This window comes from Astyanax mexicanus, chromosome 2 (assembly GCF_023375975.1).
Source record: "Astyanax mexicanus isolate ESR-SI-001 chromosome 2, AstMex3_surface, whole genome shotgun sequence".
NCBI classification, from domain to species: domain Eukaryota; kingdom Metazoa; phylum Chordata; class Actinopteri; order Characiformes; family Acestrorhamphidae; genus Astyanax; species Astyanax mexicanus.
Window position 1 is genome coordinate 19,306,795 of NC_064409.1, and position 26,594 is coordinate 19,333,388.

The 26,594-nt window shown below is 38.4% G+C and overlaps 1 protein-coding gene across 1 annotated transcript in view; it reads right to left on the bottom strand.

Annotated features, from left to right (window-relative positions):
- Positions 1–161: 161 nt before the first annotated feature.
- The window catches only part of LOC103031966 (proton myo-inositol cotransporter), a 122,141-nt gene continuing 95,708 nt past the window's right edge, over positions 162–26,594 (bottom strand). The window contains exons 5-10 of the mRNA XM_007234950.4: positions 10,767–10,930; positions 9,733–9,853; positions 6,618–6,743; positions 6,325–6,443; positions 4,846–4,998; positions 162–2,534 (exon numbers count right to left, since the gene is read on the bottom strand). Coding sequence (XP_007235012.3) covers positions 2,308–2,534; positions 4,846–4,998; positions 6,325–6,443; positions 6,618–6,743; positions 9,733–9,853; positions 10,767–10,930 — 910 coding nt within the window. The 3' untranslated portion in view covers positions 162–2,307. The remainder of the gene's footprint in view (positions 2,535–4,845; positions 4,999–6,324; positions 6,444–6,617; positions 6,744–9,732; positions 9,854–10,766; positions 10,931–26,594) is intronic.

Consider the following 26,594-nt stretch of genomic DNA (forward strand, 5'->3'; position numbering starts at 1 on the left):
GGGAATCGATTACTATCTCACGATTCGATTCGATTCCGATTTTGGGGGCCACGATTCGATTCAAAATCGATTTTTGATTCAAAACGATTTGAATTATAAATATTTCTGCTTCTGGCTTATGAATCGTATTGAAAAAAAACCCTCCATAATATACACTGGTCCTGGAGCAAGTAATGTGTTACAAAAACAATAAAATGTGCAGGAATGTGGGTCCTCAGTGACAGAGGAATCACTGGGATATCACAATGACGTTAATGAACAATAAATACATAAATAAATAACACTGCTTTATTACCAGGCTACTAGCGGTGGTGTGTAGGTGACGCTGCTGGGCTGATGTGATGATAGCAGTGGAGCGCTAAAGTTCAGGAGCAGCTGCTGATTAACTAGTTAATTTAAGGTGGTTGTATTTCTTCAGAAAGGGGGCAGGAGGTGGAGAAATTAATTCATATTGTCCATTCCTTAATTCCTCTGTGATGAGGAGCTGAAATTAGCTCTGATTAGCTTATTGTTATTTTTCCGTTCCGCCTTAAATGCTGCAGCCCGCTGCCACCTGTAGCGTTATTTAAGGTGGAACTGGAAAGTTAGCTAGTTAGCTAGCTAACAGTTACTGAAACTAACTACTAGCGATCTTTTTTATGCTTGTTATGAAGCATTCTGCCATAAAACATTGAAACTACACGTTAATCTAAGGTAATATAGTGCTTGTTCTGCCATCTTACCGGTGATTCTCAAACACCTACGCTCTGTGTGTGTCTGGAAGATCTCCAAAGGGACAAGCGCTATCCCCAGGGTTGCCAGGTCCAACAAAAATACCCAGCCCAAAATCAGTCTAAAACCCGCCCCTCAGAATCGATTTTGGGACATTTTAAATCGATTCTGAATCGTAGTAAATGAGAATCAAGATTCTTATGTGAATCGATTTTTTGGCACACCTCTAACATTTACATTCTATATTGAGGTCAACTCGGCAATTCCTGCTTTTCTCCATTTGTTTCAATGTCAAGAAAATGACAAAACATTAAGGCTCAAAACAAGACTCTAAAACTTTTCATTAAAAATCAAATCATTATAAAATATCTTCCCTCTGACTTACAAACCCAAGTGTGGTACTGACCAAGCTTTTATCTCTGACAATAAATGCAACTTGTAAGGTTAACCCTCCTGTTAAGTTTTCAGCAGTAATGAAACAACATTAATGTTTCTGGTTCAGATTGACATGGGGCACAGGTAGCCATCCAAATGTAAAGTATTTTTCTATACAGACACTTATAGTCTTAAGTATTAATTAATTTAATTTCTGTTTAGTTCAATAAAAAATGATTACATGGTGTACTTTAGGAATGCCCCAAATAACCGAATGTATTATTTGGTCAAATGTGAAAAAGTGAACAAGTATTCAGTTGTATAGATAAGTGAAAAAAAACTAATAATTCATATCAAACAATGATTAAATTGTTTAAGTCATAGGAATGTTAAAAATATCCAGTTTCCAAAAAAACAAAATACATTTAGGCTGTTTAATTTATTCAATGGTGAAAAAGGGGAAATTCAGGTAAAATTTATCCTTTGGCCACATGTTACCTTTTGGGCCCAAAAAAAAATTAATTAAATGCATCCTTAGTTTACTTATTATGGTTCACTAATTTTTATAAAAAGAAAATCAATCACATTGTATTTAAGTTTTGAAATTAATTCAAATTATGTTTATTTTTTAATCCTTTGTATCCTCTGTATGATCTGAACAGTATTTGTGGGGTATAAACGCATTTTTTTGTGTATTAAACTAATTAATTCCTGCAGAAAGGGGTTAATGATATAACCAAGTTTTTTTTTTTTTTTTTTTTTTTAACTATTGAAACAGGTCAGTTTGACCCACAGCATAACAGGAGGGTTAACTTAACATTGTAGGGAAAATAGGGTTACCATCTTCTTCTACCTTCACCATTAACTGTAGGCAATTTTCTGTGTTATGGAAATGAAATAGCCACTAAAACAGTGACGTTGGTATATTATTGATCTGCATTGTACCACAACTCAAAAAATGTAGACCATGTGATGACCTCAGACAAAAGCTGACTTGGTGAGTGGGTGCGCTCGGTTGTGCTCTTCATCAGCAACTCCATTTTCTTCAATCATGGTGGACGGCTGTATGCGCAAGATGCAACCCGACTGGTTCAGACGGACCTGGTGTCAGGGTGGGGAGAAGCTAAGGACCGATTCGTTCTCTCCCTCTGCTCTTCATCAGCCCTGAACCGAGCCCGAGAGAGGATTCACAGTTGTGTTCTTAGAGCTGGCGTTACAGTGTTACTCGACATCTGAGGCGTCGTTGTCCGACAGGTGGTAATTTGATCCTTTGACCCTGATATACTCCACTTGCCGGCCCTCGTCTGAATCTGAGGCACCGCAGGAGCACAGCCGACTCTCGAAGAGCGACTCGATCTCCTCCAGCCGTCGGCCCTTGGTCTCGGGCAGGCAGCCGTAAATAAAGAAGAAGCCCAGCAGAGACAGACTGGAGTACAGAAAGAACGCACCTGGAAGGTAAACAGAGAAATCTTCAGTATGTTTCAGATAAATGGTGATATGTGATATGATACAATATAATGAAACTTTAACCTAGTATAATATTAAAGGGCCAATAAGGATGAAATCTTCTGTAGGAACTTAGAATCTGGGTGAAACATCATATATTTTAAAACAATACTCTTTAAGCAGTTTTATCTCTTGTCAGCTGAGCTTCATCCAGTATTTTCTTATTTGTACTGTATAGTATGTTTCGCTAGCTTGTGGGTTTTAGCCTCCCCAGTTCCATTTCCACACCGTGGCTTGCCAGGTACAGAATACAATATCATGATGAAAACAGTTTGCTGCAGCCATGGAAACAAGTTTTAGCAGAAGCAGAATTAGGTGGTTCTACACAGCCTCTGCATCCATCTAAAAAGCTCTATGAACAGATACACAGTAAAATGAGAGTAAATATGGTGAGTTTGACAGATGGAGACAGTATAGACCCCATAAGAAACAAAGAGGGCAGATTTTTCTTCTCAGCAAGTAAGCACTCAGCTTCAGCTATGGTTTGGTAATCAAAGCTAGGTCATTTTTCACAACCACTAGCATAGTAGGGAGGGGAATTTTGCTTCATTTTAAACAAGTGCTTGCATTCTTACTCATTTTCGTTTGACACTCAATCTGGCAACCCACATGAGCTTTGCATCTGATAAATTGCTCTACAGTGTTTGGAAATTGCACTGCTTGTGGCCCTTTCACACACTTATTCTCATTTAGCAGATTATTTAAATAGTAGAAGTTTATTTAAATAGTAAATAGCTAGCAATTCAACTCAAGACACTTTAAAAAGAGACACATTTTCAGAAGTAAAAATCTGCTTCATTACCTAGTGTGACTCATGTATTTGTCTGCATAAATCAGCATTAATTTGAAAAATGAGAAAGATAGATACTTTCTGTATTCGTTTTTTTTAAGATGAAAATCAAGTTAAACAGTAGAGTACATAGAACGCGTTTACATTAAGCTTTATACACTCACCATGCAATTTATTAAAAAATACAGCGCTAATACAGCGTAGGGCTTAGTTATTTAAGAAATGTATTCAACAAGATTATGGAAACATAACATTGGGATCATGGTTAGCGCTGGGTAATAATTAAATTGAAATGAATATTACGATAGAAAATATGTCAAAGACAGTGATATGAGTTTCAAACCCATTTCCGATTTTAAAGAAAAGAAAAGAAAAGCTAATTATTCATACCGTGAATATCGTCTTACTGTGCTTTGTTGGCATATCTGCTTGAATGATAAAACAACAAAACTAAATACACTGAGGCTGTTTATATTGTCAGTGGGGAAAAACCTGCCTATAATAATGTAAACTTTATATATATTTGTAACCATTTGTAGCCTTTATGAAATGTTCTGTATAATCAAATAAACCAGTATTCCTGGGTTGTAAACTCATTAAATTACACAAATGAATCCCTACAATCAATTCACTGCACACTATAGGTTCTGTATCCTGGCTAGGTCAGGGCATGAACATGACATATACCATAGACAATGTCTCTTTGATTCAGTTCCTTTCAGTAAAATTCAAAATCATTTATATTTATTTTATTTATTTATTTATTTTTTTTTACAAATGTTTAATTCATTCCATTGATGATTGATTTGTTACTAACAGTGCAAATAAACATTCCCCACACCATTACTCCCATTGCATCACTCCACCAGCATGGGCAGCTGACATGTAGCAAGTTGGGTCCAAAGATTTAAGCTGTTGGTGCCAAATTCTGACCCTACCATCTGTGAGCTTCATTAACAATCCTGCCACACTCAAAATCACTGATGGTTGATGTGAACATTACCTGAAGCTACTGGCCTACTCACCATAATTTTACACGCCGCACAGCTTAAATGAGTAGGTCTACAGATGTTCTTAATGATTTGCTTGGTGAGTGTATTCTATCATAAAGCACATAACAAAACATTGCAAAACTAAAGAAAGAAAGAAAACAACATAATAATAAGCATTTAATATTTCCCAAAAATGTCTCCAACATACTGTAATAAAGCTGGGGTACAATATTTGTGAAGGCACATTTAAATTGATATATTTATACCACGTGCCAGATGTTCTATTATGATTCTTAATGATGCATTTCAATTCAATTACTGAAGCAATTATGACGATTATTCATGTTTGCGTATGCCATTTTGAACAGTCATAAAACCCAGATCAAGTTTAGATCAGTAAACAGAGAAGTATAAAAGCATGTGCATGTTGACCACTATGGTGTCCTGTGGTGCTATATATGATAACATTACCGTAATAGGTGAGGTACTGTGCTAAGTGGAGGAATGTCAGGGACACCAGTACGTTGAAGGTCCAGTTCACTCCAGCTGAACAGGCGTTTCCTGTGCTTCTGGCCCACAGAGGGTAGATCTCTGAGTTGACAGTCCAAGGCATTGGTCCTAGTCCTGAAATGACAATAACAGACATTTGTGGGAAGTTGGGAAAGCCCTAAAAATCTGTCCATCTGTTTTTATACATATTTTATTATCTTTCTTTCATCCTGTTCTTCAATAATTAGGACCCCAAAGGAACACCACAGAGCTGCAGCTATTATTTGGGTTGTGGGTTATACCCAGCACTGCAGTGACACTGGCATTGGTGGTGGTGTATGAGGTGTTAGTGTGTGTTCTGTGGGTATGTGTTAGTGCTGGGTAGTAAAATGGTTAGCACGGTGTACCAGAGAGGATTTTAGAACCGGTATGCGTTTTTCTCATACCACCACACCACTAGGAGGCGCTCTGGAGCTCTGTGTAGACGTGTAGAGCGGCTTCAAAGAAGCACAGTAACTGCAGTTTACCTCAGTCTTTCGCTGTGCTGCCTGGAGAAACATGAGAACAGAACTCCTGCAGCTTCTGCTGTTGCTCCTTACAGTATGAGTAACTATAGCCCTTTTAAATATATTAATACTGTAGCTTAAATGATAATATTAATGCACACTGAACTGAATTAATTTAACTGGAGAACCAAGAGAACTGTGATAAACTGATACACCTCGTCCTAAATACTGTAATGTCTCTAATAGCTTCAGTAAAAACATATTATAAATTGATATTAAACTTGTGTCTTACCTGTGCAATAAAGCTTTTGAAAATTGTCTTATTGAATACTTTCATTTTGAGTATTTTAGGTTCATTTTTAGTGTTTATGGAACTATTTAAAATATTTAGTTTTCTAAATAAAGTCGTGTTAACATTGTTTACATTCTTCAGCTGTTTTTTCTGCTAATGAAGTCTGATTTCTTTATAAGCCTTAATATTTGATATTTTATATACTCATAACAGTACAGTATGTCACAAACCTATATTAAAGCCTAATAGTGCAAAAACTATAATGAAATAATAATTAAAACAAATACAGTGAAACCATCAGAATCTTGCAAAATACTGTAACTTTGGGTCATACCACCCAGCACTAGTATGGGTGGATCTAAACGCATCAGTGTCATTGCTGGATTGAGAATAGTCCACCAACCAGAGATGACCAACATAAACTGTACAGTACCAGATTTAGAGCCTTTGTCTCAGACTTTAACTACAAGGTGGAGCAGCTAAGAAGGGGTGGGTGCTCTGTGGTGGTCTCTCCTCTGAGGTCCTGACCATTGAAGAACACAGTAAACGGATGATAATAATAAAGTACGCAGAGAAACAGATACAAAACTACAGTGATCAGTGAAGCTGATCAAAATGGATAGTAGGTTCAGAATTTGCTATTGGTCATCGTAGCCATATTACCTGGAGCAAAGAAAGCCAAGTACAGGATCAGTCCCAGAAGCACCACCCAGGAGTAGGAGGTGGGGCAGAAGTTATAAGCCCAGAGACTGTGATCCGCTGACTGGGTAGAGTTGGAGCACCTGTAGCACAGTGGAAGTGTATGTTAGTGCATGGGTTTATTCTGAGCTGTGTACGAGTCTGTTCATCTGCTTTGTTAAAAGTGTGAGAGTACAGTATGTGACAGTATAATCTCCTGAACAGAGAAAAAAAAAAGACTGACTCACTCGCTCGCTGCTCTGCCGACAGTGACTCACCTGCCCCACGCTGCTCTCTCAGTGGAGGCCTGATTGACTGGGACGCAGGAGGCAGCGAACACAGCAGTGCTGTTCTGCTGGTAGCAGAAACCACAGCTTGGATCCAGCATACACGGCTCACATGACCTGCAGCACAATGCCAGAGGGTAAAAATCAGGATTAGCAGATCTATGGTCTTCTGAGGGCATCATTCTACAATAATAAGAAGAACTGTGTGTTGACTTGACTTTCTTGTGAATTGTCCCTAAAGGACCCTTTTGTTACTGTGCATTTAAACGTGATCTGTTCTGATTAGCTGATTAGTTCTACTTTGTGCTTTGTTTAGAGAGCCAACCTCAGACCAAAATGATCACAATATGATAAAATACCAATATACAGGGTTCATACACTTTTTAACCAATGCATTTCCATTATTTCTTCATGGCCTTTCTATGCCTTTAAGGCAAAATTTCATAACCATAAGATTTTTAAAAAGTGCAGACACGGACAATAAAACAATCAACTAAAACTATAATCCAAATTGATTAATGATGCTGACAATATTTAATAATAAAATGTGTAAAAGATCCTGAGAGCTCCATTGTGTAGGGCTAAATTACTGAATTAACCTTGAGTTAGTCATGTTTGTTAGCTCAAAATAGATTTTCTCCGTCGATACACGGAAACACAAATAATTGTAGACCAAATTTCCATGACTTTTCCAAAACTTTCTCATATCCAGGCCTGGAAATTGCTGTTTTCAAATTCCATGACTTTTCTAGGGTTTTCATGACTGTACGAACCCTGAATATGTTGTCAAGCTCTAGCTCCATAGTGCAGTAAGTTTACTGGGCGAGGAACGGGTGCATTTCAAATTATATTAACATTAGGCACTTTAAGAGAATATGCTCCAGTAGGATTTGACTCTATAAAGTAGAACACAAAAATAATGCGAACATTTAAATGCATTAGTTAAAAATATCTATGCAAATCATATGCAGCAGAAGGCAGTTAGATGAGTGAGATGCTGTGCTGTGGAGAATCGTGTATTAAGGAGAAAGCGTATGTGCACAGATTGGCTTTGTGCTGTGATGACAGTGTAGCCATTCCGCCTCCATTACAGCATAATGAAGCTGTGTTGTTTCAGCAGCTGGGTGTGCGAGGCGAGCCGGAGATCAGGTACGAGGGTAAATTGGGACAGAGCGGACGCTTGCGTTCTCTCTGATGACACAGCTCCGGTCACGGGGTCACGCGCTGCGGACGGCCCGGTATGGCAGCATTAATGTTGATTAAGGGAGCGGTGATTACGCACATCACTTCACAGCCACCGCGCGGTTCAGAAACAGATTCACTCAGACTGCAGGCTGAGAGTGAACGGCCAAATCTATTAGACACAATTTTATGATTGAAGATTTGATTAACCTGCGTGTGTTTTGACTCATAAATAATTCATAAGTTGTTCTGGAGCCCACCGATCTTCTCCCTTCCAGCCAGGAGCTTCAGTACAGCACCAGCACACCTGATCCCACTTCTCTACTAATCGGCTCTTGATGAACTGATTCGGGTTGTGTTGCAAGTGGTTTACCAAAAACAGTGAGAATATTTGCTGTCAAACCTGCAACTATATTATTAATAAATCTGTGAGAATAAAATTACCTCAGAATTGATGTTTGGCACTACAGAGTTGGTTGCTCATCCAAGGCAATTACACTGTAAACACATTCTTATTTACAGGTAGCGGGAAATGGAGTAAAAATCCAATTACTGTACAGCCAAACCAAGTCTGGGCATGAGTTTATGCAGGATGATGATAATGCAGCTTCACACAGTAAATTGTAACAATAAATAAACTGTAACAGATGATTTAGGTTTTATAGCACATAAAATCAAATCTTGTAAGAGGTGCCAGGGATAAGAAACCTGGTGAATAACACATACTGTGGGTCACTGGAAAATGTTATATACATTATTCATTTATTATTTTGGTGCATTTCCATTGGTTTATGCTTCATAACATTTTAAAATAAGATGAAAAATCTGTTAGATTTACATTGTCAGAAAGCCAGACACGGACACAATGTTTAGTGATTTATAGTCTTTACATTTTGCAATAGTTCCTATTAATATTGTAATATTTAATAATTGAAACTGAAATCCAATTGATGAGGCCCTGTTTTTATGAATTAATGTATTATTTTATATGACCCACACTTAATACATAACAAAAAACAAAAAAACATTACTGGTCAAAACTTTAGACACGTCTGTTCTTGTTCACTCAGACATTTTCCACTTTTTATGACTTTTGTAAAATTCTAAATTATTTAGTATAATGAGATTATATTAAAACTATATAGGAACACTTGCAGAATTGTTATGTAAAGAAATTACTATGTTTTATACTTTAGAATCTTCTAAGTACCACATGTATATTTAAGGACAGATGTGCACACGTTTGGTATTTTAATCTCAGGGTCTTCATAAGGTAGAGTCACCTGGAATAGTTTTCTCAGTGTCTAGAAGGAGTTGCTGGAGGTGCTGAACATGCTGTGAAGCTCCAGCTCATCCCGACTCACACTTATATTTTAGTTGGGTTTAGGTCAGGGGATTTGTGGAGGACAAACACTTTTTTTGTATTTACTACATAATTCCATATTTGTTCCTTAATTGTTAAATAATACATTTCTTTAATATTATTCTGCAATGTGCTAAATAAAGAAATAAAGAAAAACACTGAATGAGAAAGTGTATCCTAACCTTTGACTGGTACTGTACATTTTTAAAATCATTTTGTTTATTAACTGTACTGCATGTTCCAATATAATTGCATTATTCATTTTACCTTTTAAAACATTTACTAAGCAACTTAAGAACCAGTGAACCTATCCCAAGAATGCAGTCACCCAAATGTTTAATGTTCAAAGTTAGAAATTAGAAATTATTAGACCATAGCCATTCAGTAAACCTTTGTGAAATTTGAATGGCAAGTTTAGATGTGGGCTGCACTGTGGCTAGATGAGTAAATAAAGGTAAATGATGGGTGGTGGTGGAGTATGGAATCTAGAGACGAATGACCTCATAGCTCACAGAAGTTATAATAAAAGATTCAGCTGTAGCTTAAGCAGAAAACACTCACAGGTATCTGGTGCAGCTGGAGTTGGCCAGGGACGGGTCAGTTGGGTGGATGGTGACGGGGGGAGAGTGCTGGGCGGACAACAAGAAACCAAACGCCAGGAGACAAAGACTCACAGACGTACCTAAAGAAAGAGACAGAGAGAAAGATCAGGACAATCATACAGCAATCAGAGACATTCTGCACTGCATTAAAAACAGAATTTACATATTCAACACTTAACACATCTTAATAATAGTTATTTTTATCTGTGTGATCATGCAGTCTTTCCATATTTTAAATATTTGCTGTTATTTGACAATAAATAAATACATAATTCCCTTTCCAAAAAAGCAACTTTATTTATTCAATTGGTCAACGCATCATGGAATTATTTGACAGTATGTAAAAAAAAACAGCTGCCAGATTCACATTATGTCAAAAAGTGGGGAAAAAAGGTAAACATTTTTTTTTCTACTGCATGTCTCTAAGCTTTTTCGAGTTAATAACACAAAAAAATTATTTTGTCTATACATAATCTATATACATTTTCTGTTACTGTTTTTTTTTTTTTTTAGCATTAATAATAATGTTACTACACGCATTACAATTAACCAACTGGTGACCACTGGCATATTAAAAGTACTTCTGTTTTAATATTTAGGCCTTCCATTTTTTTAGACAACTAAAATTCAATTACAGTCAACATGCAATAAAGGTTTAATTCTTTAACAATATTCAGACATTGGAATTAAATATATATATATATATATATATATTTAAAATAAATTAAGCATATTTTTTTCTAAATAAATTAAGCATAAATAAAAAAAATACTATTTACTAAAAAACTATTTTAAAATAAAAGTCAACATACCAGCTTGCTCTTATTAATAGGCTTTAATAATTGAGTTAACAAAGTGTTCAATACAGCAAAAATGATTATGATCGTGACCATATAGCAAGAAATTAAATAAAAAATGAATTATAAACGTTTAAAATTAAGTCATTCTATTGGGCAGTTATTTAAATCTCATTATCTGTGGTAATTCTCTTACCAATGATGCTGCCCAGAGACAGTCTCCTTCTGCCCACCTTCTCCACCAGCCACACCCCCAGCAGAGTGAACAGAAAGTTGGTGAGAGCGGTCAGCGAGGACAGCCAGATGGCCAGCTTGTCGTCCCGCACTCCGGACATCTGCAGGATGGTGGCGCTGTAGTACCTGCAGGAAGAGGAGAGCGAGACTTTTAGAATCCAGCTTCACTGGAGAATCCTGTCTGTTGTTACTGGAGGCTTCGGAACTGGTAGGGAAGTGTGAGGAGCTCCAGCTGAGTGTTAACGTGTTAAAGGGTGATAATTGGAAATTGTTTGATGGATTCAGGTTGTGTGAAGACATTTTTGGTGGATGGGGGCAACCTGATTATAACATGATTATAAGCTGAATATAATTTACAGCATATGCCAAAGACTCTGATCCAGTCTATAATCCTTATTTAGATTTTTTTTTCTTTTCTTTGTTTGTATCATATTTAAAGTAAATGCAGTCTAAAGTAGCTACTGCTGTGATTTTTGTTTATAAAGTAGCTAGATATGCAAACCCAGCATTTAACCTGATTTACAGGCTATTTAACCTTATTTACAGCTACTTACTGTACAGCATAGCAAACCGGCTTTCACACTCAACACACCAGAAAGAAACCTCACTGGTTTAGAAGCTGCTGTGAAAACCTTTTATATGTCTGCATTACCACTATGTTGCGTGAACTATTAATCTGTTTGTACAGCATGTCTAACCAGCTTTCACACACAACACACAAATATATAGGAGTGCTCTGAAGAGCTTTCCAGCTAACCTACATAACTTACAGTGGTATGAAAAAGTTTGGGCACCTCTCATCATTTTCATGATTTTCCTTTAGAAACCACTGGTTGTTCGAATCACAGCAATCACAGATTTTAATAATATTCAGGTCTGGGGACTGGGATATCTATGCCAGAATGTTGTAGTTGTACAACCTGTCAAGGAATGCGTGCAGGCAGATGTATGTGCAGGTAAGGGAAACAATAATTTATTAAAAAAATAACAAATAAACAAAGAAACGAGGAACAAGGAAATAAAACAAAACAAACACGAGATAATAAGAATAAACGAAGAGGGAGGCTAACAAACGAATAAATAATACAAGACAATAAACTAAACAGGGCTTGTATCAAAAACAAACAAAGGGGCAAACGAATGGAAATAACTAATAACTAAAACTAGATAAACAAAACAAAACAGAACAGGACAAGGAATAAACAAGAAGTTATACAAAGAACAAAGGACTAGGGCTACGGCTATGAAAAACAGAGAAACGCTGAGAGACAAACGACAGGTGAAGGTGCAAAGACCAACCAGGACAAAGTGACGGAGGAGGACTATATAACACACAAGGGAAGTGGAAACACCTGGGGCTAGGGGGCAGAGCTACAAATTAACACAGGTGAAAAACTACTGAGACAGAACACAGGGGCACAGGTCTCTTGAGGAAAACACAGGCATGAGGACAGACAGGAAACAGGGCCAGGACGTGACACAACCAATGATTTATAAAGGAAAATTATGAAAATTATCAGGGGTGCCCAAACCTTTTCATAACACCCGTATGTCCACTACCTTACAGACAAGAGGAGCTGCGTCTGTGGTTGAAACTCGGTTCTGACAGTGGTGTGCAGTGAGGCCCTTCTAACCCTTCAGAGAAGGGGTGACAATAGGTGCATGTAAATCATTACATAATATTTAATAAGGAAATATATATTTTAGCTATAAGCATATATTTTATAAATTAACTAAACTAAAAAACAGCAATTTACAGCATTTACTTTACTTTAATCCTGTATATAAGGAGATATTTGGAGTGAATTATTAGTATCATTTTGATTATTAGTATTATTTGACAAAAATTCTGGATCATTGATTTTTGTTACAAATCTGATGAAACTCTTGTATTTTTTAATATCTCAGTTAGGAGTGTGCCATATCATATTGTATGCAGTAATAACATGGAATTTTCATTTTGTTGCAGTAGTGTATTCTTGATTTTTTTTTTATCTTTATTCAGTGTTTTTTTTATATCACCAAGAGTACTGTTATCGCGAGAATACCATGAAATATCGAGATGTTATTTTAGGTCCATATCGCCCACCCCTAGTCTAGATGTTGTTTATACATGAAAAGTACTGATATTTAATAAGTAAATATGTAATCTGTTCTCTATGGACACTTTTGAAGACACAGACTAAGTTGAGTGTAAGCTGTGTGAGTGAGCAATTTACCCCCATTAATCTCCCACTGTGCTTCTGTCACCAGCACTTTGTGTAATGCAGCACTGTTAGAAATGAACTATTAGTCAACAATGAAATTCGTAGTCGACAAATTTAAATAATCAACATTGTCAATTATATTGACTTATCGCTGCAGCCCTATTTGGTAGTACCGAGACATTTCAGTTTATACAAAGCCACAGGAATTCAGTCATTGCTTTAAAAAAGTTGAGGTAACTCAAAAAGACAAAAAATACCGCTAAGGACAGGGAACTCCTAAATCTCATAAATAAGAAATTATGAGCTCTGCACAGATTACAGACACTCTCCTCAACACCCCCCCAGCCCCCCCCCCCCTTTATCCAGCCGATCAAAGCCACTTCACCCAAGCCCCAGCCAATCAGACGCCAACGCTGCAATCAGGCTCAGGCACCTCCTCCACTCTGATGTCATTCCATCCTCATTAATTAAAGTGCCCTCTCCACTGCATCCAGCCTGCCCACTTCAGCCTGATTACCCATTAGAACTGACAGAGGCTCAGAATATCCAGCCTATCAGAGAGCTGACGGGACCGGCCGCGGCTGCAGCGCTCCCGTACACTTCCCAGACACAACACGCACAGGCCGGGATGCCAGGAGAACCAAAAGTGGGGTCTTAATGGGGTGGGTGGGTTTCTTTGTACAACTGATATTATAACACATTCATAATAGGAGAAAATATAAGAAACACAAATATCCTACTGGACAAAAAAAGTGTTGGGACACCCACTCATTCTTTGTTTCCCTTGAAATTAAGGGTATTAAGTAGGGGTGTAACGGTACATGTATTCTTTTACGAATTCTTTACAAGATTTATATTTATAAGAAAAGAGCTCGAGCCCTGTTACAACATTCCATCCCAAAAAACAAAACATGATTATAATGAAGATTCATTGTTATTATGAAGTTAATAAAAATTACAGAACCGCGTGGTTTATACCGAAATGTGAACCAAACCGTGAATTTTCTGTACCATTACACCCCTAGTATTAAAAGTTTGTCATTTTGTTGAAGTAACTGTCTCTTTGTTAAGGGAAGACTTTCTACTGGATTTAGAAAAATTGCTTTGAAGATTTGATTATATTCGGTGATAAAAGCTTTGGTTATGATGAGTTGGGGTTGTGATGATCGTTTCTGAACTTTCTCCATTTGTAGACAGCCTGTCTTACCATGTACACATAAACATCAAGAGATACTTTTGTAACCCTTTCCAGCTTTATGCAAATCATCTATTCTTGAACGTAGGTTTTCTGAGAGCTTGATCTTTTGTGAGAGGCATGATTCATCAAGCAATGCTTCTTAAGAACAGCAAACTCAAAACTGGTGTGTGTTTTTTTGGGCAGGGCAGCTTCAACCAACACATCCAATCTCATCACATCCTGGCTCCAATTAGCTCTTAGAAAAGTCATTAGCCTAGGGGTTCACCCTGCACTGTGAATGTTAACGTGCTGTGTTCAATAAAACCATGCAAACATAATTTTTTGTGTGGTATTAGTTTAAGCAGACTGTGTTTATTTAGTCTATTGTTGTGACTTAGATGAAGATCAGAACACATTTAATGACCAATTTATGCAGAAATACAAGTAATCCCAAAGGGTTCATGTACTTTTTCCTACAACAGTATGCATCTCATAGCTGTACTCTTGTTTGAGCTAAACAGCTGTTTAGGTGCAATTTAATCTAATTTATTACTCAGATTGTTAGTAAATATATTTTTGCCATGGCTAAGAACAAATACTGTCTCCCTATTGCCATCCAGTTAAAAGTTGTTTTTTTTTGGAGGGGGGGAGCCTTCATTTGACAAAAAATGACAGTTACAATATCACAAAAAATTGCACAACATCAAAAACATTTCATACCATATTACAATAATTATTAATATTGCCTCCGCCATGATCTACTTTCTCTCATTCACTGAACAAATCCTGTCCGGGAGGGGGGAAAAACACTGCCCGCCCACACTAAAAACTGATTAGCTGTCTCACAGACTCTTTGCAGAGAACAGGCCAATCAGAACCCTCTTTGTTTTCTCTCTCTCCTTCCCACACGTGTTTAGAGAAAAAAAGTCTGTTGCCTGTGTGCGCGTTTGGGGCACTCGTTCTGAATTCCGGGAGATTATATGTGACTCGCGGGCATCAGGGAGCCACTACCGAAATGCGGGACACTTCTGCAGCTTCAGGGAGACTTGGTTTGTCTGTTAAGTGCAGGAACCATTTTTTTGTATCCAGTATGAAAGCCACTCTGACCAATCAGAGAAGGAAACAATTTTGTAATTTATTGGAGCGCATTTTGGTGCATTTAGATTTGTGTTTGTGAAAACAAACCAAACCGAGGCAGAAAACACCCCAAGTAAACAAATTTATCCACTGACTCAGACCAGAGAAACTAACTACAGGTGTAAAAACACCATAAGCTGCACCCACTGCTGACACAGATGTGCAAATGCACAGAAAGTTAGAACAGTAAAAAACGGACTAAATAATCTTATGTGGGATAAATAGGAAGCAAACTGCAACAGATTTTTTTTTTCACACAGTATTCACACTCACACAAACTTATTCAAACTGTCAAGGTGAAATCTTTGGCTTTCTCTTCACCTCTGTTCTGGAGGGAACACTGCATTTGCATTTTCTGTCCTTCAGAAAGAGAAGCGGCTGAGCGGTACAAATCATTTCTTTATACAAAACACTGCATTCCAGCCAAAGAGTCATTTACATAACTCACATCCACTAACAGCCAGTGATAGCAAAGCGTGCTACACTGTGTTCTGTAGTAAAAACAGCAGTTCTACATAGAAACGTAACGACTCACAGTTTTGGATGCGTATATGCTTTGGCTTCTTTGTCTAGTTGAAGAGTTTTGCTATAATGGACCGAATCTGAGTGATGCTTGGGGAGGAATTCAGTACGGCATAAGATAGTTGTTAGGCCTGGTCCCCCTCCCCCCCACAGCTAAGGTGAGTGATGAAGTTGAGGGTGGTCATGGGGTGGAGGTTGGTGCGAGGTCATTAGTCACAAAGGTGAGAAGCGACAGGGAGGTGTATATATAGGTCTAGGGGGAGGAGCTCAGGTAATTAAGGCGTGGCCCATATTCCCAAAACTTTGTTAATTCTTAAAAACACCTCTTGTTAAAAGTTGGTGTAACTAAATAATCTGTGTTGACAATATGTGCTAATTGTAGTTGAACCCTAGTTGACAACAAGCCAACTACTTTGCACATGCTCAGTTTGACTCTTTAGTTAAACGGGGTCTACTGAGCAGTTGTGCAGGGGACTATATGTTGGCCAGGTGACTGACAATAAGACAGGTCTGTAATACTCATAATTTCCCAGTCTTTAACTTTAATTAACCAAAAATATTATGTGCCCACTACATACATTTGATTAATGTAAAATGTGTCTTTGACACAACTTTATTATTTTTATTGATTCTAAAGGTTAGTCAGCAAATCTTACAAGACACATTTCATAGAACTTAAATTAGGCCAGCTAAAAACATAAAGAGAATTTATAAGTTGGTGTGACTTAATATTTAAAGTTTAATACATGAAAAATAAATGATCTGATCTAAATAATTGTAGTTGGCACAACTGGTGGTGGTTTTCTTCACAACTTTCTTCAACTAAAGCTTAAGTTGACCTAAAAAAAAAAGGCTAGTATAGTAAGTTACAGTTGTGGTCAAAAGTTTACATACACTTGTAAAAAAACATAATGTTATGGCTGTCTTGAGTTTTCAATAAGTTCTACAACTCTTATTTTTCTGTGATAGAGTGATCGGAACACATACATGTTTGTCACAAAAAACAGTCATAAAATTTGGTTCTTTCATAAATTTATTATGGGTCTGCTGAAAATGTCACCAAATCTGCTGGGTCAAAAATATACATACAGCAACAAAATTTGTCAATTTTGGTGATGTAGCGAGTTGTGTCAATCAAATTAGCTTCATGTCATGGCCTCTTCACTTCTTGTAAGTGATTCTGATTGACTACAGCTGTTGACTTCTCATGAGCCCATTTAAATAGGGCTCATTTGACCCAGTGATTAGACTCAGCTACAAAAGCTACAATGGGAAAGTCAAAGGAACTCAGTGTGGATCTGAAAAAGCAAATTATTGACTTGAACAAGTCAGGGAAGTCACTTGGAGCCATTTCAAAGCAGCTACAGGTCCCAAGAGCAACTGTGCAGACAATTATACGCAAGTATAAAGTGCATGGAACAGTTGTGTCACTGCCACGATCAGGAAGAAAACGCAAGCTATCACATGCTGCCGAGAGGAGATTGGTCAGGATGGTCAAGAGTCAACCAAGAATCACCAAGAAGCAGGTCTGCAAGGATTTGGAAGCTGATGGAACACAGGTGTCAGTCTCCACAGTCAAGCGTGTTTTACATCGCCATGGACTGAGAGGCTGCCGTGCAAGAAAGAAGCCCTTGCTCCAGAAAAGGCACCTTAAGACTCGGCTGAAGTTTGCTGCTGATCACATGGACAAAGATAAAACCTTCTGGAGGAAAGTTCTCTGGTCAGACGAAACAAAAATTGAGCTGTTTGGCCACAACACCCAGCAATATGTTTGGAGGAGAAAAGGTGAGGCCTTTAATCCCAGGAACACCATGCCTACTGTCAAGCATGGTGGTGGTAGTATTATGCTCTGGGGATGTTTTGCTGCCAGTGGAACTGGTTCTTTGCAGAAAGTAAATGGGATAATGAAGAAGGAGGATTACCTCCAAATTCTGCAGGAAAACTTAAAACCATCAGCCCGAAGGTTGGGTCTTGGGCGCAGTTGGGTGTTCCAACAAGACAATGACCCAAAACACACATCAGTGGTAAAGGAATGGCTAAACCAGGCTAGAATTAAGGTTTTAGAATGGCCTTCCCAAAGTCCTGACTTAAACCCCATTGAGAACATGTGGACAGTGCTAAAGAAACGGGTTCATGCAAGAAAACCATCACATTTAGCTGAACTGCACCAATTCTGTCAAGAAGAGGGGTCAAACATTCGACCTGAAGCTTGCCAGGAGCTTGTGGATGGCTACCAAAAGCGCCTAGTTGCCGTGAAAATGGCCAAGGGACATGTAACCAAATACTAATGTTGCTGTATGTATATTTTTGACCCAGCAGATTTGGTGACATTTTCAGCAGACCCATAATAAATTTATGAAAGAACCAAATTTTATGACTGTTTTTTGTGACAAACATGTATGTGTTCCGATCACTCTATCACAGAAAAATAAGAGTTGTAGAACTTATTGAAAACTCAAGACAGCCATAACATTATGTTTTTTTACAAGTGTATGTAAACTTTTGACCACAACTGTACCTTGAAATGTTGGATTTTTATTTTTACAATGCATTTTAAGAACTAACATTAAAACAATAATTCAAAAATAAATTACAATTAACCACAATTACCTCTAGCACACACTGAATATCATCGCTGTCCAATGAAAACTTTACAAGAGAAAGAAAGAAAAAACCTTCTAAACTTTTAATGGAAGTCAATGTAAAAAGAGTTCATTTTAGGTATTTTTAAGTATTTTTTATTGGTCCATTGATCAAGAAATTTTGGTACAGTGTTCAAATTATGTAATAAACTAAAATTTGGACACACCTCCTCTCATTCAATGTCTTTTCTTTCCTGTTATAATTTTTGCATTGTAAATTTAGTACTTAAGACATTAAAACTATACAGGAACACCCATGTAATTATTCTGTAACAAAAAGTGTAAAAATTAGGGTAGAAAAATAAAGTAGAAAATAAACTGAATAAAGAAATAAAGAAAAATATTAAATGAGAGGTGTGTCCAAACTTTTCACTGGAACTGTATGTAGCAGAAACGCTGCAAGCTACAGATTGTAGTTTCCCTTAAAACTACTTTCAGAGTCACCAGACCGTCACAAACATCCAGCAAGTTATAATACATTAACTCTGCCTCCGAAAACTAAGCCTACAGCACAGAAAACAAACTGCAAACCCCATGCAGGTTTTATTACACGTGAAGCAGTCACGTTATGAAAGCAAGTGAACGCAGTAAAGCCACGCACTCTCTGCGTGTGAAATGAGGCCTCGTGTGGAGAATTCTAATATTAAGAGGAAACAAAATTGTCTGATTTTAACCTCCCTCAGCGTGGGGCTCTGATTGAAAGAGCGACTGGCTTTAAAACTTGTGCTCTGAGTGCTCCCTCACGCTGCCCGCTGTGCCTCCGTCTAGCTGGAGAAAGAGCCTGATTAGTGGAAGAGTCGTGGATCAGACATGCCTGCGCTCGGCAGCGCCCCACTGATACCAACCACAGGAGACAGAGACTAACAGAAACATAAAACAGCTAACAACCTCGCTTTACTCTATAATAAAAAACTCACAAACAAATTCATAAACAGGCTGGGTGTCTCTTAGGTCATATTAGTTACAGTTATGATTATCATACTGCCCTGTGAATTCTGTCATGTGGAGAACACGGATGGTTTCGAAGAAATGCAGCATTAAAAAATAATTTAAATATGACGGAAGACGGAAATGCACAAAATTAGTGTAAAAAACACTAACACTCTCTAGTAGAGCTGGGCAATATGGAAAAAATATTGCATTACAATATTTAGAGATATTTTCATGATGTTTTACTCATAGATTCTTAAACACTGCTATTTTCTGTTTTTGCTGCAAATCTTCCAATAAAACAGGACTTGTTACACTGTTCATAAACAGATGTTAAGTCTGGTCAGTGTTCTTTAAGCACTGATATTCTTAGTATGCTTAAAAAAGTACATTATCAATACAATAAAACAAAAAAATTATCTTGATCAATAAAATATTGTCATAAAACGCCCTGCTCTACTGTCTGTTTTGTCAACAATTAGTTTGTTCCATCGCTGGTTTGAATCCCGTTCATGCAGCTTGCCATCAGCTACCGGAGCCCTGGGAGAGCACAAGTGACCTTTCTCTCTGGGTGGGTAGATGGCGCTCTCTCCCCACATCCCTCCAAAAGGTGATGTGAATCAGCACGAGGCGTCTGTGAGCTGTTGTACCGTAACCGAGTCGCTGCGCTTTCCTCCAAGTGCGCTGTGATGCTACTCAGCAATGCTGAATCAGCAGCAGTTTGAAAAGAGGCAGTGGCTGACCTTACTTGTATCAGAGGAGGAGGCGTGTGCCAGTCTTCACCCTCCTGGTGTTGGGGCATCACTAGAGATGTCATGGCAAAAGTCATGGGACATACAGTACCTTACAAATGTTATTTTCTACATTGTAGATTAATATTGGACACACCAAAACTATATAGGGAATGCAATTACAATTATGAACTAAACAAAACATTTTAAACAAGCCAGAATATGTTTTCAAAGTAGGACATTTTGCTTTAATGCTGAACCTTGCCCACTTCTGCCATTATTTATTTAATTGCTTCATGAGGTAGAACCTGGGATGGTTTTCCACCTGTGTTGAGAGTTATAGAGGTGCTGAGCTTTTGGTATTAACTGCCTTTCCTACACACTAACTTGCCCCAAAGTATTTGGGTTGGTTTATTATATGTTGGGTGTTTCTGGAGGCCAAACTCCTTTTTAGTCTACTACCTAATTGCAAAAAACAACTTTACAGGAAGTTAATAAAACCTTCTTAACTTTCAGTGGAAATCAATGTAAATATAGTTTATTTAGGTAATTTTGAAAAGTTTCTATTGTAACTAAAAACTGACACAAATTCAGTTGAAAACTTGTCATTCTCAGGGACTAAGTCTTATTTTTTATGTTAAACTGTTATAGTAGGATAGAGTTCAGTTTGTTAAGGTTCTAATTGTTCTATTAGTTCGTACATGACTGTTCCTGTATTTTTTATTATTTATTTTGTTATGTTGCACATTGCTGTTTTAATAGTGCACACTGCTGCTATCAAAAAAAGCCACTAGATGGCATTACATATATATCTTAATTAAATTATTTAAATGTGACCATAAGTGCCTAATGTGGTGTATTACAGATCACTTGTATCACTTTGCATCACTTATATCAAGCCCACCTTTTGAAATAAGATATTGTGAATTTGATGAATCAAACCAATGACTGACCATAGACTAATCTAAAACTGGCATAGCCCTCTCTGCTGTAAAAAAAAAAAGAAAATCGAGAATCGAATCGGAAATAAAATTGAATCGAGGATTTAGAGAATTGTGACACCCCTACTAGTCACATGTCCAATTAGCGTTGCAGGTTATCGTAATAAGCATGGGATTTTCTTTTAAACAAGGACAGAAGGGTGTTTGGAGTTAAAGAAGTTAGCACTCTTTATTCATCCACGCCAAAATAAAACACCATTAATGTAAGACACATTTGTATTTGTATTGTAATGTATTGAGAAATGCACTGAATTGAGTTGCCCATGCATTTGCATCAAACCAAATGATGTTATGCACGCTGTAGAAAGTGCTGTAAACATCAAGGACAAATAGGAGCAAATGAATCAGAAACTCTTGATGAAAGAGCCGTGCTGAGGGGATTTTTTTATTAACCGCTGAACAATGAGTGTCTAACTCTCATAAGCCAGAGTGCGACTCTTGCCCCAATTATTTCAATTAGAGCAGCTGCTGAAGCTGCCTGCGGGTGGAGAGGGCTTAGCTGCGTGGCAGCGAGCGTTTGAAGAGGCCACTCGGTGAAGGGCTGCAGATATAACACTGATTTAACCCTCTCTTACCTAATGTACTGTATCATCAGTACAGACACTCTCAGAGATATGACCTTCTCTTCCCCTTTAACGGACACTAGAGCAGTGGATGTGCTTTATTTTTTTTACATTATACGGCTGATACCTGTACACATAACATTGTGCTTATGTTGTTATAGCTGCATCCCAAAGCCTATAGGCTGCAGACAAGGTAGGCTGCATTTCTCTACAAATGCCTACAAATTCAGTCAATATTTAACTTTCATAGATGCAACTATTGGTGGACAATTGTGAAAAAATATGACTTTTTAAAATGCTTACCAGACACCCAACTAAACTGTGTAAGGCAGGGGTGTCCAAACCTTTTTTTGTTGGGGGCCAGAAAGAGAAATATATTTGAAGTCACAGGCCACACTCTGTAATAAAACAAATAATGAAATATACCATTTTAAATAATATTTTTAGACTGTTTTTCTGGGCTGGAAATGCGCACTCTCTCCACTTTTAGACTCTTTGGCCCGTTTTTCCGCGCTAGAAATGCGCACCATCTCCGCTTTTAGACTCTTTTGCCCCGTTTTTCTGCGCTAGAAATGCGCACACTCTCCGCTTTTAGACTCTTTGGCCCGATTTTCTGCGCTAAAAATGTGCACCCTCTCCGCTTTTATTCTCTTTGGCCTGTTTTTCTGCGCTATAAATGCGCACCCTCTCCGCTTTTAGATTCTTTTGCCCCGTTTTTCTGTGCTAGAAACGCGCAACCTCTCCACTTTCAGACTCTTTGGCTCGTTTCTGACACCTAGCATTCAAACTTTGAATCTCACATTATAAAAACCTGCTTAACAAGCTTGAATTGCCTTAAAGACCTGGATATCGTATTTTTCGCACTATAAGGCGCACTTAAAATCTTTTAATATTCTCAAAAATCATCAGTGTGCTTTTTAATCCAGTGTGTCTTATGTATGAATTCTAACAGTCAGATTGTAATGAGCAGTAAAGACACTCTGCTGAAGTGCAGCATTATACAGGAGTTTCAGTTTAGTTCTCCAGCACTGGAGCTGGAGTAGAATTAGCATTAGCCGCTAACCGCTATTTCCCCCTTCATGTGTGAGTGTTATCAGCCTGTAGCCTGCTGCTAACCCCGGCTAGCACTGCTGGAGCAGCATTAGCATTACCCGTTAAACAACGTTAGGCGCTAGCTTTTCAGCCATTCAGAGGTGAACACTGCTGGAGCAGCATTAGCATTACACCCTAACCGTGCTATTTCTTTCATCGTTTAGAGATGAGTATATCAGACTGTAACCTGCACATTTACTGTGTTAAAACAAGCAACGTGGGATGAACTGCTAGCTTATATCACCCTGGCTTACCTGAACACTCAGGGTTTCTCAGTGTAGCACTGTCGGGCGGCATTAGCCACTAATGCTAACACTCCAGCCTTAGTGCTGGAAAAATTCAGAAATCTAAGCTTACTGGAAAAAAACAGAAGCACTTTACTCACCCAAAAAACAGTTTCAGGAGAGAAATCTGTGTAGATTAACATCCAGCACTGGTTTGGCTTTAAATTATTTAAAATTTAAAGTCTTTTTTATTACAGTTTTGTTTACTTTGCTTAGCTTAACTTAACTTAGTTAGCTTCCCCCCACCAGCAACCAGCGGTGAGACCTGCTTAATTAAAGTTCCTTACAGTGTCTCTTAAAATGCACCTTATGTAAGAAAATAGACTATGCCATGCCATGGCGGTTGGTGTGTGCAATGGATAACACCACTACCTGCCAGTGAGCTACCACACTTTGACTCTAGACTTTAGTTCAATTCTTCTCTCTCGTACCCACACATCTCTTGGTGCAGCTGTGCAGCTGTAGCTGCAAAAACAGCAAAAGCAAACCAGCTTGCCTTTTTTCACCTCCTCGACCTGAGCATGAACTTCAGACCAGCTGTTTACTCTCCACTCCAGCAGAAGATGCTCCACATATGAGCTGCTAAACTTAATGCATCCATTTCCCTTTATAAAACTAAGAGTCATCTCTCAAATATGAGTTTTTTGTTGTTGTTGGTGAAGTAGGCGATGTTTATACTGTTTATACACGTATCAATGTGCAAATGCAAAGCATTTTACCCAGATTTGTTCACATTACACACAGATACAGATCACTTACGTTTGTGAATGTGAACTGTCAAGATCCGCCAAATCCAATCTGAGCAAAAAATCGGTTTTGAGTAATGTGGCTTATAATGTGAACGTAGCCATTGTGACATGGCCTTTGCTTGGTAAACCACTCAGAGCCCCCAAAAGGTATTAAAAAAAAGGTTTTAAAAATAGTAATCCATATTTTGAGACATACCTCAAACACTGTAGTGCCTGAGAGGGAACAACAACATATATATATAATATATATATATATGAAAGCCTCACTAGAGAGTCAGAGAAAAGAACAAACAGAGAAAAGAAGAGAAAGAGAGACTCTGCAGGGACTGTGGGGCTTAAAAGCCCGGCTCCTGTTGCGACGGGACCTGCGGTGACCCTCATCAAACCTCTTCCTGAGGAAAAAAGGAAAACCCACTCTCTAATTGGCTTTTTCTGAAGCCCACAGCCGAGCAGTTAAAAGCCATTGGTCGGGGCGGAGTGTGTGAGGATGATGCAGGAGTACATTAGGAGCGTGTCGGCCTGTCAGGGGTGAGAGGGTCTATCAGGACCAGAGAGAGAGAGACAGAGAGACCACGCTGACGACTTCCCACCACAGAGACCAGAGCCGCCCTCTCTGCCCAATTTTCACCATGGCAACTGCTTTTTTAATAAGGCTCGGAGAGTGGCGGGGTAGAGACGTCTGTGAATGTGTTCCACTAGACCCGGCTGCAGGCTGGCACTTCTTACACCAGACGCAACTCGCCACCCTCAGAGCCTCAGAGATGCTGTGCTGACCAGCAAGTGAACTGAAAAGCACTGTTCCACAAAGAAATACAGCATCTGACATCAAAATCTGCCGTCATATTCACAAATGCTACTGAACTAGGGTCTCTCTCTCTATCTCTCTCTCTCTCTCTCTCTCTCTCTCTCATTTGTGCTCTCTATCTCTCTCATATCTCTCGCGTGCCCCTCTCGCACGCGCACCCCAATCTCTCTCTCTCACATGTGCTCTCTCTTTCTCTCTCTCTCTATCTCGCTCATGCGCCCTCTCTCTCTCTCTCTCTCTCTCTCTCTCTCTCTCTCTTTCTCTTTCTAGTAATATGCTTAGGAAAAATATCTGTCAAAAAATATATCCCAAAAAACAAAACATGGTTATAATGAAGATTCACTGTTATTATGAAGTTAAAGCAGCACTAGGTAGGATTTCCTTGATTTTTTATCTTTTTAAAGAAGTAAAATTACAGCCTGAAACTCACTGCAGCGCTGCATTGAGGTGTAATAGGAGGAATAGCGGTGCTCTCGTGTCTGTGCCGGGCTCCTCTGAGCTCAAACCAGACTCTGTAAGTTTTCCGAGGCGGCCGCGACCAACGCTCGCAAGAACTGCGACCTGCTTTCCGACCTTTAGTTCTAACAGTTCTACAAGGACTACTGGTTCATTCTTTATAAACAAACATATACACACTCTGGCAGAAGCTGGAAAGAGACCGAATATGTCTGTGAAAGCCAGAAAACGAGAAAGAGAAACGAATCCGCCTAAAACATTTATTACACTCTACAACTGTAGGGGGAGCCCACGAGCACAAAATCTCAATCCTACCTAGTGGAGCTTTAATAAAGGAGAGGCTATACAGAATGCCCAACCTCTTTATTTTTTCACCAACCGTACCGAAAACAAACCGAACCAAACTGAATTTTCTGTACCGTTGCACCCCTATACTAAACCCTTGACTGTGCAGAAGCAGTGTCTAGGCTCTTTGCTAGAAGGCATCTGAAATACACAATCATGAAGGAGAAACACAGTCATAAATCTGTATTCCAATATCCCTATTTTTTGGAAGAAATGGACACCGTGAACTACAGACCAATGAGAAAAAGTACCATCCTAAAGCCAGGGTCTGTTATAGTATGGTGGAGTGTCAATACACTTCTTGGATGCAGCATTATTTAGAAAAAAACATTAAGTTTGCTGCCTTCAAGAACATATCTTTTCCATGGGAAATGATGCATTTTTCAACAAGACAAAGCAATATCACATACTGCTGAGCTTCTCATTTCTTAATTCCTTAAGCCATTCCTTGCAATTTAGACCTGCTACACATTCCGAAAATTTGAAGTAGTCAAAATTTAGGGTGAGTAATGAGGGTAAACAACTAAAAAATAATGTAATTTTAAACAGGTAGTGTAATAATGTCAGTCCTGATGCTGTCAGTCTGCCTGCTCTGGACTCTGAACTACTCAAAGACTCTAATTCCCAGCATGCAGTCACACTGGACTTTCCTGACTCTGCTGATCACGTGACACTATGGCGTTCCTGCTCCCCCAGTTACTGATTGTTTGCACCTGGCCTGTGTAGTATAAATACCCATCAGTTTGCTCTTTTACCTGCCGAGTATTGGATCGTTTTCAATTTAATCTTTTGCCTTAGCTCTTTCTATGCTGGATTTACTTTGTATGACCCTGTTTCGCTCTGATACGTTGTTTATATTTGCTGCCTTACTGTTACTGACCCTGCCTGTCCCATTCTACTCCTGTAAGCCTTGCCCCTTTGTTAATAAACTGTGTGTGTGGTATCTGAGAGTGTCTGTTGTGTGTCTGGCCAGCGTGACAAAATATAATTTGGTACAAATTATCTATACACAAAAGGTTGACTCTCTGAAGAGCAAATATGGGCAGAGGATCTTCAGTTTGTAATCTAATGTTAACCATTTCCAAAAGTGGCATCCACTTCTCTAGGCTCTGAAGCATCTGGGATGGACCATCACTTAGTGGAAACAGT